This window comes from Balaenoptera musculus, chromosome 16 (genome assembly GCF_009873245.2).
Source record: "Balaenoptera musculus isolate JJ_BM4_2016_0621 chromosome 16, mBalMus1.pri.v3, whole genome shotgun sequence".
Classification (NCBI taxonomy): domain Eukaryota; kingdom Metazoa; phylum Chordata; class Mammalia; order Artiodactyla; family Balaenopteridae; genus Balaenoptera; species Balaenoptera musculus.
This window is the reverse complement of record NC_045800.1, coordinates 66,044,235-66,063,124: the sequence shown is the minus strand read 5'-3', so window position 1 is coordinate 66,063,124 and position 18,890 is coordinate 66,044,235. Positions and strand designations below refer to the sequence as shown.

The 18,890-nt window shown below is 36.5% G+C and overlaps 1 protein-coding gene across 1 annotated transcript in view; it reads right to left on the bottom strand.

The window, feature by feature from the left end:
- Positions 1–2,857, bottom strand: part of DNAJC12 (DnaJ heat shock protein family (Hsp40) member C12) — a 33,464-nt gene extending 30,607 nt beyond the window's left edge. The window contains exon 1 of the mRNA XM_036829669.1: positions 2,624–2,857. Within this exon, the coding sequence (XP_036685564.1) occupies positions 2,624–2,701 (78 nt within the window). The 5' untranslated portion in view covers positions 2,702–2,857. The remainder of the gene's footprint in view (positions 1–2,623) is intronic.
- Positions 2,858–18,890: the final 16,033 nt, after the last annotated feature.

Sequence of the window (18,890 nt, the reverse complement as noted above, 5' to 3'; positions counted from 1 at the left end):
GGGTACTATTATTATCCCCATTTGCAGATTAGGAAACCCATCCATAGAAAAGTTAAATAATTTTCCCAAGGTCACATAGCCAATAAATGGTTAAGATTTAAACCCAGGTGGTCTGAAGTCAATGAGAAAGAGAACTAGAAAAAAAAATAGGTGTTTCTATTTATTGAGTTTATGCTCAGTTTTCAAGTCCATGAAATCTTGAAATGAAAAAGTCTTCTTATTACTACTGAAATGATGACCAGATATTAAAAAATCAATTAAGATCCACACCCAAGAGGATGCCTTACACCACTAGTGTGTGGTATATGCATCAATAAGGACTTCAGAAGATTTCATAGCATGCGTCTATGTAAAATCTGATATAGGGAGAAAAAGCTAACTGATTTGGGCTCAAATTTCAGTAAATGTTTTTGAACAGGGGGTATTTGTTTTCTACTCAACAGCATGGAAATCCTCCCATGGCCTCATATATGTCATTTAATTAATTTCCAACAGACGCTTTAAAGTGTAAGAACTGTATACTAAAGCAAAGAATTATGTGTGTATCTAACTCAATTGTTGTAAGTAGAATCAAAATATCAAGCTGCTTTGAAATTATAACTGCTAAATTGCTCTTGGATAGGAACAGTTCTGGTTAATTTTTTAGAGCATCAGATCAAGGAATATGTGAAGTAAAGAAAATCCATGCAACACAATTTAAGTAAAGGAAATGTCATAGTAATACTCAAAAAAAGGCATTAAAATATTTTTCAGTGAGAAGGATACATATAAAAAGAGGGGAGAGGGGAATTCCCTGGCAGTCCAGTGGTCAGGACTCCGCCCTTCCACTGCAGGGGGCAGGGGTTTGATCCCTGGTCAGGGAACTAAGATCCCGCAAGCCGAGCGGTGTGGCGAAAACAAACAAACAAAAAGGCGGGGCAGGGGGGAAGATATATATAAAAAGAATCAACAAAACTGTGACAGGTCATTGCATTTTAAATAAATGACTGTTACCTACACATGCTATGCCATTGACAGAATTAGTAAAATACATCCGGAAGAAGGAATGTCAAGACAATGCTTTTATTCTCCTTTTAATATATGCTACGGTATACACAGAGTATGACTGTAACTGGTAACCACAAAATGAAACTGTTATAAACATAAATAAACAACAGGATCATTTTTTTTAGTCTATTCAAGACTAATCTCTCTTTGTAGAAAGATTGAAAAGACAATAACATAACTACAAAAGACTGACTAAAGGGTCAAGAGATTTATTAAGGGGATATTACAACCTTTACTTTATAACCTAGCATGACAATATTTTTTATAAATCCGAATCGTGAAACTTTTCAAATTAAATTATGTTCCTTTGATTCAAATAGTTCCTTCAAAAATTATTTGGCAAGAGTATAATCCAAACTATGAATAACACATAATAAGCTTTCTCAGTTGCTATAAGTGTGTTTAACTACAAGGTACCTAAGATAATTTCCTCAGGGTGACGAAATTAGAGAGAATCCTTTGTGTCCAATATTATTCTATTCTCCAAACAAAATGAAGTACATTTTATTACTTAACTCCAGCCTTATGAAACAAAGATGAATAGAAAAATAATTTGCTTTAAAATATTTTAATATTAATAGCTATATTTTAGTAATAAAATAAAATAAATATTTTAATACTTGTTATATAAATATAAAATAATACGAATATATTTAATAATATAATTGAAATATATTTCATATTCGTCTCAATATTTAAAATATTAAAAAACGGTAAATAAATGAAATGTTTAACAATAAGAGAATAACCAATTGTGGTACAATAGTAAAATGAAATATGCAATCATTAACATATATATGAAGAATCTTTAGTAGCCTGGAGAAATCCTTGTTAAAATGTTAATGGATAAAAAGCGAACTTGTCCTCAAAAATACATATATAGGAAAAAGCCTGGTGATTAATATACCAAACATTAATAGTGTTACCCTTGGGAAGTAGAATTATAAATGAGCTTTCCATAATTTAAAAAACTTTTACAACCTTTATAATTATCTACAGGGACCTTTAAAAACATTGTTCCATTATAGATCAAGTGAACAATTACAGAGTTTTCACACATTTTGTTTCAGAAGCCAGACTTTAAAGAAGTAATTCCTCTCACACAATTTGAAGTATTAACATAAAAGGATGTTTCTTGGTTTATATAATTTAACTGCTCACATAAAACTACGTATTTTAATAAAACATTTTAAAATCACTAATTACTAGAAAATTACATCTCATCTCAATTACAGTGTAAATTACCATAATAAAGATATAGCTTATGTATACTATGAAACACTGCCAATAGCAATTACAATTAAATTTCAAATATGTATTTTTAGTATATTTGAAATAGAGTCTATGGCCATGTGCCAGAATACACATATTCAATCAGAAGCTTCCATAAAACTGAAAAAGGACACTATTCAAATAAAGACCCAGCACATATTTAAGTCCTTAACTTTCTCTGAGCCAAAAGTGCTTTAAAATAATACAAGATTAGATTTTTAGGCAGCGTAAGTTCCCAATTAAAACCTTAAATAAAAACTTGAAATACTGTTGTGAAAAAGAACGGCATTATTCACTTCCTTACCGAAGACAGTTCATCACATCCCAGTAACATGTAGTAATCTTCAGTATCTTCCAACCTGTAATTCAGTATCGCGTCCATTTAGATTACTAAATCAGCTTTTCTTCCCTCTGAAACAAGAGGCACAATGAACTGCGAATTAACAGGAAAAGCCTTATGAGGTCTGGTTTACAGCTGCGCGTTCCAAACGACAATAACTAGATTTAAGTCTGGCCACAGTCAACACACCAGATGTCATCCTAGACCTTTGTAAACTCTACCTTTCATTGGCTGTTTATACAAGAGAAAAGAATAGCCCACAAGCAGAACTGTTGCAGTGCTGCCTGGGATCTGTAGTTTGAATTTATGTAAGCGACGTAGATGAACCATTCCTTTCATGAGCTGACAAAGACTGTCCATTTTTACACACTCCCCAAATTGGCCATCTTTTCATCTCCTATATATTTTTGTCTTTTTCCATTTTTTTTAAGGGATAGAAAAAAAAATTGAAGCATTATGGTAAAATCTTAGGATTTGTTAAATATGAGTAGTAGGCGCTTTTCTGAGTGTTTAGAGTATTTCATAAGTTTTAAAATAGTTTAAGAGTAGAAAGAAATAGACTAAGAAAGCAAATTTGTATTCATTTGACAATCTATTCATTCAATAAATATTTATTGAGGACCTATTTTATGCTCAGCACAATTGTAGAAAAAGGTGTGGTGAACAAGTCTCTGTTTTTAGGGAGCTTATATTCTGACAGAGGGAGGCAGACAAGACACATGCAAACAAAGAGGATTATTTAAAATAGTGATTTGTGCCACAAAGGAAATAAAATATGCCAGTGAGAAGGAGAACTGTGTGATGACTGGGGTCTGATCACTGTGCCATTTCTCCTGGCTGGCTCTCCCCACACTCAGGAGTGTGTCTGGCCTAGGGTGGGTCCAGGGTGCCTGTATTTCAGCTCACTGTGGCCCTAAGAAATGCAGGATTTAGAGAAGAAAGTGAGTGGTCAGGGATACATTTTAACTGCCTTAACCCTTTAAATGCCTCCATAAACTATCGCCTTAAAAAAATACTTTTTCATTGAGCTCACCAATATACATCTTTTTTAAGGTTTATTTCTGAAGAGAAATCACTGAAGTACCATTTTTACTAATCCTTCATTATATATCATTTCTTGCTGAAAGTTTGGTGTGGAATTTTAAAACGAAGTACAAATTTTGTTTTGGAAATTTCACAACCCTTGAGGTATTTGGAAGCGCATTTGGGCATCACAAAATCCTGACCAGAATAACTAACAAATGGCCTTAAAAGGATATGAAGTTACAGCTATGAAAAACAGTGGTGATTCCTCAAAAAATTAAACATAGAATTACCATATGATCCAGCAATTCCACTTCTGGTACACCCAAAAGAATTGAAAAAAGGAACTCAAACAGATATTTGTACACCCATGATCATAGCATCACTATTCACGATAGCCAAGATGTAGAAGCAACCCAAGTGTCCATTAACAGAAGAATAAACAAAATGTGGTATATACATACAGTGGGATATTATTCAGCCTTAAAAGGGAAGGAAATTCTGACACATGCTACGTGGATGAACCTTGAAGACATTATGCTAAGTGAAATAAGCCAATCACAAAAGACAAATTCTGTATGGTTTCACTTATATGAGATACCTAGAGTAGTCAAATTCATAGAGACAGAAAGAAAAATAGAGGTTACCAGGAGGCTGGGGGGAGGGACAAATAGGGAGTTACTGTTTAATGGGGGTGGAGTTTCAGTTTGGGAAGATGAAAAAAGTTCTGGAGTTGGATGGTGGTGATGGTTGCACAACAGTGTGAATGTTCTTAATGCCACTGAACTGTATGCTTAAAATGATTAAAATGGTAAATTTCATGTTATATATATTTTACCACAATCAAAAAGAAAAGTTATATCCCTCGAACACTAGACAACCTTGCCCAGAAAAAAAGTTTGCTGCATTACTCTCTATCCTGAGAACAGGCAGGACAATGCTTTGATGTTGTTCTAAAGAACAAAAAGAAAAGATGATTAAGAAAGGAATTTTGGTAAAGCAGCCATTCATGTTTTATTAAATGCAATGGAAGGCTCTTTTCCTAGACCAATATTGTTCTCACCTTCTGCATATTAAAGTTAGTAAAGAGTCCTAGACACATTCAACATCTGCTGGCAGCAGGGTACTTCCCTGGTGGTTCAGTGGCTAAGTCTCCGCACTCCCAATGCAGGGGGGGGGCGGCCTGGGTCCGATCCCTGGTCAGGGAGCTATATCCCACATGCCTCAACTAAAGATCCCGTGTGCCAAAACGATGATCACACGTGCTGCAACTAAGAACTGGCACAGACAAGTAAATAAATGAATATTTAAAAGAAAAATCTGCTGGCAGCAGAAGAAATTTGTACATCCTTTCTGAAATGGAAATTGGCATTTCAAAAGTCAGAATTGTACATAATGTTGTCTAGGCAATTCCATACCCAGGAATTTATGCAAAGATTATAATCAGGAATGTGTACAAAGATACAGCTGGTTATCTTTACCAAAACACAGTTAAAATAATGAAAATTTTTTAGGAAAATTAAATGTCCAACAATCATTTAAATAATGATCTGCATACAGTAGTATACCGTGTAGTCATTTAAAATGATATAGAAAAATATTTAATGCCTGGGAAATGTTCACACATTATCAGGTGAAAAAAAAGGTTACAAACCATATGCATTATTGTAAACATTCACTGAGCACTGAGACTTATGCACATTATTGGGTATAAGTTATATCTCAATTTAAAAAGGAAAAAAATATAAAAGTTAAGTTTTAGAAGTATGGTATGATTCCTGTTTTATAAATATACAGATCTTCCTCGACCCCTTACCATGGGGTTACAACACGATAAACCCATCCTAAGTCAAAAATGCTTTTAACCCACCTAAATTACTGAACACCGTAACTTAGCCTAGCCTACCTTAAATGTGCTCAAAACAATTACATTAGCCTACAGTTGGGAAAAATCACCTAACAGAAGCCTATTTTATAATAAAGTGTTGAATATTTCATGTAACTTATTGAATACTTATTGAGTATCATACCATATGGCGCTAGCCTGGGAAAAGATCCAAATTCAAAGTTCAAAGTACGGTTTCTACTGTACGCGTATCTCTTTTACACCATTGTAAAGCTGAAAAATCCTAAACTGAACCATTGTAAGTCAGGGACCATCTGTATACGGTACGTATATTTATAAAATATGCAAAAGCATATACACCAAAATAGACCAATTGTCACTAGGTAACAGGGTCACAGGTGATTTATATTTCATTCTTTTTACTCATCTACATTTGCTAGGATAAACATAATATTCGAGTAATAAGAAAAAAGCCATAAAAAACAAGTCAGTTCATGTATACACTACCAAATGTAAAATAGCTAGCTAGTGGGAAGCAGCCGCATAGCATAGGGAGATCAGCTTGATGCTTTGTGACCACCAAGAGGGGTGGGATAGGGAGGGTGGGAGGGAGATACAAGAGGGAGGGGATATGCGGATATATGTATACATATACCTGATTCACTTTGTTGTACAGCAGAAACTAACAACACTGTAGAGCAATTATAATCCAATAAAGATGTAAAAAAAAAAAGTCAGTAAAAACTGCAAAACACCAAACATCACGTAGCTATTTACTGACTTAGTAGAGATGACAATTCAGAGGGCCCTATTCAAGAATTTGTTCTTCAGTTGGTTTGGTTTGGTTTGCTGCATGCTCTACTGCATGTAATAAGCCAATTTATTCACCCTTCAAAGCAGCTATCACTGTGCTGTGGGTTGAACAAAGAAGAACGAAATGAATCCTGCCATCGCAGAGCTTCCCCTCTCACAGGGGTCTTGGCCACTGGCAGGTCCAATTGTTGTCTCTTCTGAGTGATCCCTTGCTTACAGGAATCACAGTGCAATGGAAACAATGCTGAACCCTGCTCCTTATTCCTTGAATAGGACTATGCTTTAATCACCACACCTCACGTATCAGAAAATTAATTTCGTTGAGAACACAAGATTAACTCAAATTAAGCTTTAGCACATTACATAATCAAATGCTAAATTGTGTGGTTTTGAGGGAAAATTTAAAAGAAATTCATAGACTCATTCACAAATTACATGGAAAAAAGGAAGAAGGGGCAAAATGCAAAAGCTGTCGAAGAGAGATGAAAACGTCCATAGCATGTTCGGGGAAAGGTGAGGAAAACAACTTTACAGCAGAATGTGTTGAAGAGAAAAGCCTTTAAGACTAGTGTTGAAGATGAGACCTGGGCCAGAATGTGGAGAGCCTTGATGATCAGGCCAAGAAAACTGAGCCAATGCGGAGGTAACAGGGAACTGCTGCAGTTTCTCAAGCATGTGACATGTTAAAAGTGAAGTTTTATGAAGATTAAATCTGATGGCTGTGTGCATTTGAAGCAAGGAAACGCTGGAAAACAATGACAAATGTGGTTTAACCCTGAATTTGAATTTAAATTTTATTTTAAATTTTATTTTTTTAATGGGCACTACATGCACATAGAACAAAAATTTTTTTTCTTCTCTCTCTCTCTCTCTCTATATATATATATCTTTCTCTCTCTCTCTCTCTATCTCTCTCTCTCTCTATCTCTGTCTCTATCCACACACAAATCCTATTGGTTCTATTTCTTTGGAGAACCCTGACTAATACACCTGCAATTCTTTTTTTTTTTTTTTTTATGTCTCATGACGTATTGTTCGTTTTTTTATTTTTAATTTTTTATCAGAGTAATTTGATTACAATATTGCTTGTTTTAGGAGTATACAATCTGATTCATTTGTACATATACATATCTATTCATTTACGGATCCTCTTCCCATGTAGGTTATTACACAGTGTTGAGTAGACTTCCCATGTTATACGGTCCCTCTTTTTTTTTTCTTTTTTTTTTAAATTTTTGAATTTTATTTTATTTATTTTTTTATACAGCAGGTTCTTATTAGTCATCAATTTTATACACATCAGTGTATACATGTCAATCCCGAATGCCCAATTCATCACACCACCACACCCACCACCCCACTGCTTTCCCCCCTTGGTGTCCATACGTTTGTTCTCTACATCTGTGTCTCAATTTCTGCCCTGCAAGCCGGTTCATCTGTACCATTTTTCTAGATTCCACATATATGCGTTAATATACGATATTTGTTTTTCTCTTTCTTACTTACTTCACTCTGTATGACAGTCTCTAGATCCATTCACGTCTCAACAATAGACCCAATTTCGTTCCTTTCTATGGCTGAGTAATATTCCATTGTATGTATGTACCACTTCTTCTTTATCCATTCGTCTGTCAATGGGCATTTAGGTTGCTTCCATGACCTGGCTATTGTAAATAGTGCTGCAATGAATATTGGGGTGCATGTGTCTTTTTGAATTATGGTTTTCTCTGGGTATATGCCCATTAGTAAGATTGCTGGGTCGTATGGTAGTTCTCTTTTTAGTTTTTAAGGAACCTCCATACTGTTCTCCATAGTGACTGTATCAATTTACATTCCCACCAACAGTGCAAGAGGGTTCCCTTTTCTCCACACCCTCTCCAGCATTGTTGTTTGTAGATTTTCTGATGATGCCCATTCTAACTGCAGTGAGGTGATACCTCATTGTAGTTTTGATTTGCATTTCTCTAATAATTAGTGATGTTGAGCAGCTTTCCATGTGCTTCTTGGCCATCTGTATGTCTTCTCTGGAGAAATGTCTGTTTAGGTCTTCCGCCCATTTTTGGATTGGGTTGTTTGTTTTTTTAATATTGAGCTGCATGAGCTGTTTATATATTTTGGAGATTAATCCTTTGTCCGTTGATTCGTTTGCAAATATTTTCTCCCATTCTGAGGGTTGTCTTTTCATCTTGTTTATGGTTTCCTTTGCTGTGCAAAAGCTTTGAAGTTTCATTAGGTCCCATTTGTTTATTTTTGTTTTTATTTCCATTACTCTAGGAGGTGGATCAAAAATGATCTTGCTGTGATTTATGTCAAAGAGTGTTCTTCCTATGTTTTTCTCTAAGAGTTTTATAGTGTCCAGTCTTACATTTAGGTCTTTAATCCATTTTGAGTTTATTTTTGTGTATGGTGTTAGGGAGTGTTCTAATTTCATTCTTTTACATGTAGCTGTCCAGTTTTCCCAGCACCACTTATTGAAGAGACTGTCTTTTCTCCATTGTATATCCCTGCCTCCTTTGTCATAGATTAGTTGACCATAGGTGCGTGGGTTAATCTCTGGGCTTTCTATCTTGTTCCATTGATCTATGTTTCTGTTTTTGTGCCAGTACCATATTGTCTTGATTACTGTAGCTTTATAGTACAGTCTGAAGTCAGGGAGTCTGATTCATCCAGCTCCTTTTTTTTCGCTCAAGACTGCTTTGGCTATTCGGGGTCTTTTGTGTCTCCATACAAATTTTAAGATTTTTTCGTTCTAGTTCCGTAAAAAATGCCATTAGTAATTTGATAGGGATTGCATTGAATCGGTAGATTGCTTTGGGTAGTAGAGTCATTTTCACAATATTGATTCTTCCCATCCAAGAACATGGTGTATCTCTCCATCTGTTGGCATCATCTTAAATTTCTTTCATCAGTGTCTTATAGTTTTCTGCATATAGGTCTTTTGTCTCCCTATGTAGGTTTATTCCTAGGTATTTTATTCTTTTTGTTGCAATGGTAAATGGGAGTGTTTCCTTAATTTCTCTTTCAGATTTTTCATCATTAGTGTATAGGAATGCAAGAGATTTCTGTACATTAATTTTGTATCCTGCAACTTTACCAAATTCATTGATTAGCTCTAGTAGTTTTCTAGTGGCATCTTTATGATTCTCTATGTATAGTATCATGTCATCTGCAACAGTGACAGTTTTACTTCTTCTTTCCAATTTGTATTCCTTTTATTTCTTTTTCTTCTCTGATTGCCGTGGCTAGGACTTCCAAAACTATGTTGAATAATAGTGGTGAGAGTGGACATCCTTGCCTTGTTCCTGATCTTAGAGGAAATGCTTTCAGTTTTTCACCGTTGAGAATGATGTTCGCTGTGGGTTTGTCATATATGGCCTTTATTATGTTGAGGTAGGTTCCCTCTATGCCCACTTTCTGGAGAGTTTTTATCATAAATGGGGTGTTGAAATTTTGTCAAAAGCTTTTTCTGCATCTACTGAGATGATCATATGGTTTTTATTCTTCAATTTGTTAATATGATGTATCACATTGATTGATTTGCATATATTGAAGAATCCTTGCATCCGTGGGATAAATCCCACTTGATCATGGTGTATGATCCTTTTAATGTGTTGTTGGATTCTGTTTGCTAGTATTTTGTTGAGGATTTTTGCATATATATTCATCAGTGATATTGGTCTGTAATTTTCTTTTTTTGTAGTATCTTTGTCTGGTTTTGGTATCAGGGTGATGGTGGCCTCATAGAATGAGTTTGGAGTGTTCCTTCCTCCATAACTTTTTGGAAGAGTTTGAGAAGGATGGGTGTTAGCTCTTCTCTAAATGTTTGATAAATCACCTGTGAAGCCATCTGGTCCTGGACTTTTGTTTGTTGGAAGATTTTTAATCACAGTTTCAATTTCATTCCTTGTGATTGGTCTGTTCATATTTTCTATTTCTTCCTGGTTCAGTCTTGGAAGGTTATACCTTTCTAAGAATTTGTCCATGTCTTCCAGGTTGTCCATTTATCGGCATAGAGTTGCTTGTAGTAGTCTCTTAGGATGATTTGTATTCTGCGGTGTGTGTTGTTAACTTCTCCTTTTTCATTTCTAATTTTATTGCTTTGAGTCCTCTCCTCTTTTTCTTGATGAGTCTGGCTAATGGTTTATCAATTCTGTTTACCTTCTCAAAGAACCAGCTTTTAGTTTTATGGATCTTTGCTATTGTTTTCTTTGTTTCTATTTCATTTATTTCTGCTCTGATCTTTATGATTTCTTTCCTTCCGCTAACTGTGGGTTTTGTTTGTTCTTCTTTCTCTAGTTCCTTTAGGTGTAAGGTTAGATTGTTTATTTGAAATTTTTCTTGTTTCTTGAGGTAGGCTTGTATAGCTATAAGCTTCCCTCTTAGAACTGCTTTTGCTGCATCCCATAGGTTTTGGATCATCGTGTTTTCATTGTCATTTGTCTCTAGGTATTTTTTGATTTCCTCTTTGATTTCTTCAGCGATCTTTTGGTTATTTAGTAACGTATTGTTTAGCCTCCATGTGTTTGTGTTTTTTACGTTTTTTTCCTGTAATTGATTTCTAATCTCATAGCGTTGTGGTCAGAAAGATGCTTGATATGATTTCAAATTTCTTAAATTTACTGAGGCTTGATTGTGCCCCAAGATGTGATCTATCCTGGAGAATGTTCTGTGCGCACTTGAGAAGAAAGTGTAATCTGCTGTTTTTTGGATGGAATGTCCTATAAATATCAATTAAATCTATATGGTCTATGCGTCATTTAAAGCTTCTGTTTCCTTATTTATTTTCATTTGGATGATCTGTCCATTGGTGTAAGTGAGGTGTTAAAGTCCCCCACTATTATTGTGTTACTGTCGATTTCCTCTTTTTTTTTGTTTGTTTGTTTTTTTGTTTGTTTGTTTGGGTTTTTTTGTTTTGTTTTGTTGTTTTTTTAAATTTATTTATTTATTTGGCTGTGTTGGGTCTTCGCTTCTGTGCGAGGGCTTTCTCCAGTTGCGGCAAGTGGGGGCCACTCTTCATCGTGGTGCGCGGGCCTCTCACCATCGCGGCCTCTCTTGTTGCAGAGCACAGGCTCCAGACGCGCAGGCTCAGTAATTGTGGCTCACGGGCCCAGTTGCTCCGCGGCACGTGGGATCCTCCCAGACCAGGGCTCAAACCCGTGTCCCCTGCATTGGCAGGCAGATTCTCAACCACTGTGCCACCAGGGAAGCCCTCGATTTCCTCTTTTATAGCTGTTAGCAGTTGTCTTATGTATTGAGGTGCTCCTATGTTGGGTGCATATATATTTATAATTGTTATATCTTCTTCTTGGATTGATCCCTTGATCATTATGTAGTGTCTGTCCTTCCTTGTCTCTTGTAACATTCTTTATTTTAAAGTCTATTTTATCTGATATGAGTATTGCTACTCCAGCTTTCTTTTGAGTTCCATTTGCATGGAGTATCTTTTCCATCCCCTCACTTTCAGTCTGTATGTGTCCCTAGGTCTGAAGGGGTACTCTCATAGACAGCATATATATGGGTCTTGTTTTTCTATCCATTCAGCAAGCCTGTGTCTTTTGGTTGGAGCATTTAATCCATTCATGCTTAAGGTAATTATCAATATGTATGTTCCTATGACCATTTTCTTAATTGTTTTGGGTTTGTTTTTGTAGGTCCTTTTCTTCTCTTGTGTTTCCCACTTAGAGAAGTTCCTTTAGCATTTGTTGTAGAGCTGGTTTGGTGGTGCTGAATTCTCTTAGCTTTTGCTTGTCTGTAAAGCTATTGATTTCTCCATCGAATCTAAATGAGATCCTTGCTGGGAAGAGTAATCTTGGTTGTAGGTTCTTCCCTTTCATCACTTTAAGTATATCATGCCACTCCCTTCTGGCTTGTGGAGTTTCTGCTGAGAAATCAGCTGTTAACCTTATGGGAGTTCCCTTGTATGTTATTTGTCATTTTTCCTTTGCTGCTTTCAATAATTTTTCTTTGTCTTCAGTTTTTGCCAATTTGATTACTATGTGTCTCGGCATGTTTCTCCTTGGGTTATCCTATATGGGACTCTCTGCGCTTCCTGGACTTGGGTGGCTATTTCCTTTCCCATATTAGGGAAGTTTTCGACTATAATCTCTCAAAGATTTTCTCGGGTCCTTTCTCTCTCTCTTCTCCTTCTGGGACCCCTATAATGCGAATGTTGTTGCGTTTAATGTTGTCCCATAGGTCTCTTAGGCTGTCTTCATTTCTTTTCATTCTTTTTCTTTATTCTGTTCCACAGCAGTGAATTCCACCATTCTGTCTTCCAGGTCACTTATCCGTTCTTCTGCCTCAGTTATTCTGCTATTGATTCCTTCTAGTGTAGTTTTCATTTCAGTTATTGTATTGTTCATCTCTGTTTGCTTGTTCTTTAATTCTTCTAGGTCTTTTAAACATTTCTTGCATCTTCTCGATCTTTACCTCCATTCTTTTCCGAGGTCCTGGATCATCTTCACTGTCATTATTCTGAATTCTTTTTCTGGAAGGTTGCCTATCTCTACTTCATTTAGTTGTGTTTTCTGAGGTTTTATCTTGTTCCTTCATCTGGTACATAGCCCTCTGCTGTTTCATCTTGTCTATCTTTCTGTGAATGTGGAATGTGGTTTTGTTCCACAGGCTGCAGAACTGTAGTCAGAACAAAATTTTAAAGGTACAAAACGGTAGGCATGAAAGGTAAGTGTCTCTCCACCCTTGGTCTTCCAACCACCAGTTTTCTTCCCGAGGTTACTGAGGTAACCACTGCTAACAGAGTTTCATTTTTGCAGTCATTGCATTTACAAATATATTTACATATATATCTATATATCTATCTATCTATCTATCTATCTATATATATATATATATATATATATATCTCAGTTCCTTAGTGTCAGACACTTCCAATCTTCAGCTCTTACAAAGAATACTGCACTGAATACTCTTGTTCTTATGGTCTTTCACTCATGTTGGCACATGTTTTAGAAAAGAAACTTAACATGTGTAAATCATTAGGCATTACTGAGAGCCTATTGGATATATACTCACAAGTACCTGCAGTTTTTGCTTCTTTAAAAAAAATAAAGAATTCTGATAATTTCTTTTGCTCCCCCTACATCCTGTAACTGAGTTTTACCAAAATTATTATTCCATGTAGGCATAATGTATTGACAGAATAAAATCAACTAAGGTTTCGTTCCTTTCCTCAAAACCTGGAATTAGGCAATTCTAGTAACAGACTACACCTGCATCATAATGTATTATCTATCATATTATTTACTAAACTGTGGCCTACATTTCTGACACCTTGGCTCTGAATGGCTCCTCCCTCCTTAGTGCCCCCAACTCACAGCACCCCTTGGGATACAGGTAAAGATTAAAGAGAAAGAGCTCACAATTCAATAAGCACCCAGTTGAAGGTGTCCTTTATATTGTGATGTTACAGGTTTACACAGCATTACTGGTTATTTTCCTCATTTTGATATCTCCATATTTATTTGCACTGTCAGAATTCAGTAAAAATCTCCTTCTCAACTTGTTTTAAGCCTTTGAGGTTTTGTTATTTTTTAATAATAGTACTGACTGGCTTACTTACAAGATCACATCCCCAAAATAAAAATATCGATTGTAACAACTTTGCATGGTAACGGATGGTAACTGGACTTATTGTGGTGATTATTTTAAAATGTATAAAAATATCGAGGGACTTCTCTGGTGGTGCAGTAGGTAAGACCCCATTCTCCCAATGCAGGGAGCCTGGGTTTGATCCCTGGTCAGGGAACTAGATCCCACATGCATGCCGCAACTAACAGTTTGCCTGCCACACTAAGGAGCCCCCGAGCCGCAACTAATGAGCACACGTGCTGCAACTAAGACTCGGCACAACCAAATAAAAATAAATAAATAAATATTAAAAAATAAAATAGTAGCACCTGGCATTTAAATATATGTATATGTATAGCGAATCATGGGATTTCCCTGGTGGTCTAGTGGTTAGGAGTCGGTGCTTTCACTGCCTTGGCCTAGGTTCAATCCCTAGTTAGGGAACTGAGATGCCGCAAGCCACGCGGTGCGGAAAAAAAAAAAAAATTGAATCACTATGTTGTACACTTGAAACTAATGTATTATTGTATGTCACATATAACTTAATTATATATATTTAAATATATATTTATATAAATATTTACATAAAATGTTGAGTTTGATAAGCCCTTGATGAAAATGCTTACAGTGTGATTTTATAATCAGAGAAAAAGAAAATCTTTTTTTTTTTTTTAGATTTATTGATTGATTGATTGATTGCTATGTTGGGTCTTCATTTCTGTGCTAGGGCTTTCTCTAGTTGCGGCAAGCGGGGGCCACTCTTCATCGTGATGCGCGGGCCTCTCACTATTGTGGCCTCTCTTGTTGCGGAGCACAGGCTCCAGATGCGCAGGCTCAGTAGTTGTGGCTCACGGGCCTAGCTGCTCCGTGGCATGTGGGATCTTCCCAGACCAGGGCTCGAACCCGTGTCCCCTGCATTAGCAGGCAGATTCTCAACCACTGCACCACCAGGGAAGCCCGAAAAAGAAAATCTTAAAAGGAAGTGCCCAACCAAACATCCTCATGTTTTTCTTATTATAAAAACTAACATAAACTTCACATTCCTGTTTTCAAATTAATTTTTATTTACATCAGTGTTGTACATCCTCATGAGTTTTGGCTTTTTTTTTTTTTTATGTTTATATTTATTTTTGGCTGTGTTGGGTCTTCGTTTCTGTGCGAGGGCTTTCTCTAGTTGCGGCAAGCGGGGGCCACTCTTCATTGCGGTGCGCGGGCCTCTCACTGTCAGGCCTCTCTTGTTGCAGAGCACGGGCTCCAGACGCACAGGCTCAGTAGTTGTGGCTCACGGGGCCTAGTTGCTCTGCGGCATGTGGGATCTTCCCAGACCAGGGCTTGTACCCGCGTCCCCTGCATTAGCAGGCAGATTCTCAACCACTGCACCACCAGGGAAGCCCGAGTTTTGGCTTTTTTAAAAGGACATAATATTCCAAGTTTTTAACAAAAAAGTGGAAGACTTGCCTCATACCTCCCTCTGCCTAGAGGTCAATATGGTAAAACATTTAGCTATTTCTTCTTGTATTTTTCACCATTTTTCTAAATGATGTTTCTACTTCAGAACTTCTTTTAAGTTTAATGTATTGCACCGCTGTATCCGCACTAAAGCCTTTATCAAACAATAACAAAATGGCAAGAATACATCATCCAGGCCTGAATAAAAGCCAAGTCTAAGTTTCACCAATGAGACAATGCAAAAACAAAAAATGAGTTTAGGGCCATATTTGTATATATTATGTATGAATATAGTATATATATTATATGTAAAATAGTCAAATGCCTACATGTAATACTTAAATTTCATTATTTAGTTATATATAAAATGATCAAATGACATGTAATATTCAACTTTTTAAATTTACTTCAACATACATATTTAAAATACTATATTATGAAAAACCGTATTAATTTAAGAATAGTGCTATTCTTCCATTGTATGAGAAACTTTGTAAGGTTACAAGTATGAGGCATCTACATTTTTTTCTAAAGGATGATCTGGGGAAAAACTTTGCTTTATATTTGAACATACATAATACTTCCTCAATTTGGGAATTCTTCAATCATTTTAATTTTTTAAATCATTTTCACAATTTATTCCCTTTTTTAAGTTGTATATATATATTTTTACACAGATTATTTTTAAAATTTATTTATTTATTATTATTTTTTTGGCTGTGTTGGGTCTTTGTTTCCGTGCGAGGGCCTTCTCTAGTTGTGGCAAGCGGGGGCCACTCTTCATCGCGGTGCGCAGGCCTCTCACTATCGTGGCCTCTCCTGTTGCAGAGCATAGGCTCCAGACGTGCAGGCTCAGTAATCGTGGCTCATGGGCCCAGCCGCTCCGCGGCATATGGGATCTTCCCAGACCAGGGCCCGAACCCATGTCCCCTGCATTGGCAGGCAGATTCTCAACCACTGCGCCACCAGGGAAGCCCTAAGTTGTATACTGATTAGAAAAGTCTTCATTACTTATTTTAATAAATATTAGCAGCCTTTTGGGGGTATTATTTAATACAGGTAAGCATGTGTTTTGAGAAAAGTAGAGTGCACTTATTTATTTCTACTCTTTTCCCCAAAACTAACCTTTCAACTTGCTGCAGGACTTCCCTGGTGGTGCAGTGGTTAAGAACCCGCCTGCCAATGCAGGGGACATGGGTTCAATCCCTGGTCCGGAAGATACCACATGCCTCAGAGCAACTAAGCCCATGCGCCATGACTACTGAGCCTGTGCTCTAGAGCCCACGAGCCACAACAACTGAAGCCCACGTGCTGCAACTACTGAAGCCCACGCACCTAGAGCCCATGCTCTGCAACAAGAGAAGCCCCCGCTTGCCACAACTAGAGAAAGCCCACGTGCAGAAACGAAGGCCCAATGCAGCCAAAAATAATTAATTAATTAATTAATTAAAAAAATTTAAACTTGTTGCAGCATCTTATGATAGGGTGTATTTTTAATGTTCACTGGGTTTTTCCCTCTAATGATAAAGGTAATAAAAATCATGTTGGGACCACTGGCTAGAATTTTGAAGAAATGATTAATGATAAAGCTAGAGCCATTCCTCCTTATATCAAAATAAATTACAGATAACCAAATAACCCAGAAGCCATAGGAAAAAAATTAATAAACATGACTATGCAAAAATTAAGCACTTGTGGGCCTCTCACCTTCTGAGATGGCCTACACTCTCTCTGTGCAGTGTTTCTCTCTAAATAAATCCACTTCTTACCTTAAAAGAAAAAAAAAAGGACTTCCCTGGTGATCCAGTGGTTAAGAATCCCCCTTCCAATGCAGAGAAAGCGGGTTCAATCCCTGGTTGGATTAATATCCCACATGCCAAGGGGCAACTAAGACCACACACTCTAGAGCCCATGCACCACAACCAGAGAGACTGTGTGCCGCAACAAAAGATCCCGTGTGCCGCAACTAAGACCTGACACAGCCAAATAAATAAATAAATATTTTAAAAATAATAATAATAAAGAAAGGATTTTCTCTAAAAAAAAATTAAGCACATGTGTGTGGCATAAAAATACAAAAGCAAAATCAGGAGATAAATAATGTACAAGGAAAAAAATTTCACAATTCCCGTAACAGACAAAAGGCTGACTTCCCCAGTTAAAAAAAGTGTAAACAAATCAGTAAGAAAAGATTAACAGGACTTCCCTGGTGGCACAGTGGTTAAGAATCCACCTACCAATGCAGGGGCACGGGTTCGAGCCCTGGTCTAGGAAGATCCCACATACCGCAGAGCAACTAAGCCTGTGCGCCACAACTACTGAGCCTGCGCTCTAGAGCCCGCGTACCACAACTACTGAAGCCTGTGCACCTAGAGCTCGTGCTCCACAACAAGAGAAGCCACCACAATGAGAAGCCGCGCACTGCAACTAAGAGTAGCCCCCGCTCGCCACAACTAGGGAAAGCCCACGTGCAGCAACGAAGACCCAATGCAGCCAAAAAAAAATAAATAAATTTATAAAAAAAAAAAAAATTAACAACCCAACAGAAAATTGGGTCAAGAATATGACTACTTTCAGAAACATAAATAGCCAATAAACATATAACTATAAGTGCAACCTCAATCATAATTATGAAACTGCTAATCACTCAAAGGAAGATAAATTGTTCACCTCTCAGAGAAGCAAAATGTCTGAAGTTTGATAATACCCGGTGCTAGAGCAGAAGTGAGAAAATAAACACCTTCATACATTGTCGGATATGAGTGTAAATTGGTACAATTTAGCAATTTGGTGGTATTTATCAACTTTTATAAAACTTATATCTTGTTGACTGGATAATTTTTCTCTACAAATTTACCCTGTGATGTACACCAAAATATGTTCAAGGAGGTCATTGCAAAATTCTTTGCAACAGAAAAAAATTGGAAACAACCAAAATGTCCCTCAATGGGATGGAGAAGATGAGATCAGTGGATGAATAAAGTACGGTATTTGTGTTATGAACTACTACTATAAAGCCATTAACAAAAGAGTAAGATAACTCTTTTTGTGTGGTATGGAGAGATCTGTATGATGGATTATCACATGAAAAAGGAAGGTTGAGAAGAGTATGATAGCATTATCTCTTCTGTGCACTTTTTCATAATTCATATATTTATTGAAAAAAAAATCCCTGTAAAAGCGGACCCCTGCATTTCAAAACCGTTCTGTTCAAGGGTCAACTGTGTGTACATTTGCACCTGATTTTTTTCTTTAAAAATCATATATGTGGATTCCTTTTCAGAGAGGGAGCTGGGCAGGTACAGAAGGCTTTTAGCTTCAGCTTACATCTTTCTGAACTGTTTGTACGAAGTCAATACAGTCATCTCACCACTTTTGTTTTCTTCTTTATGCTTTTTTGGTATGCTTTTTAAAAGAGCAAATATAATTTAACTTACAAATGCTGGTTTAAAAAAAACCCTTTAAAAATACATAGTACAAAATATATCATAGAAATTACATAGAACTTTTTAA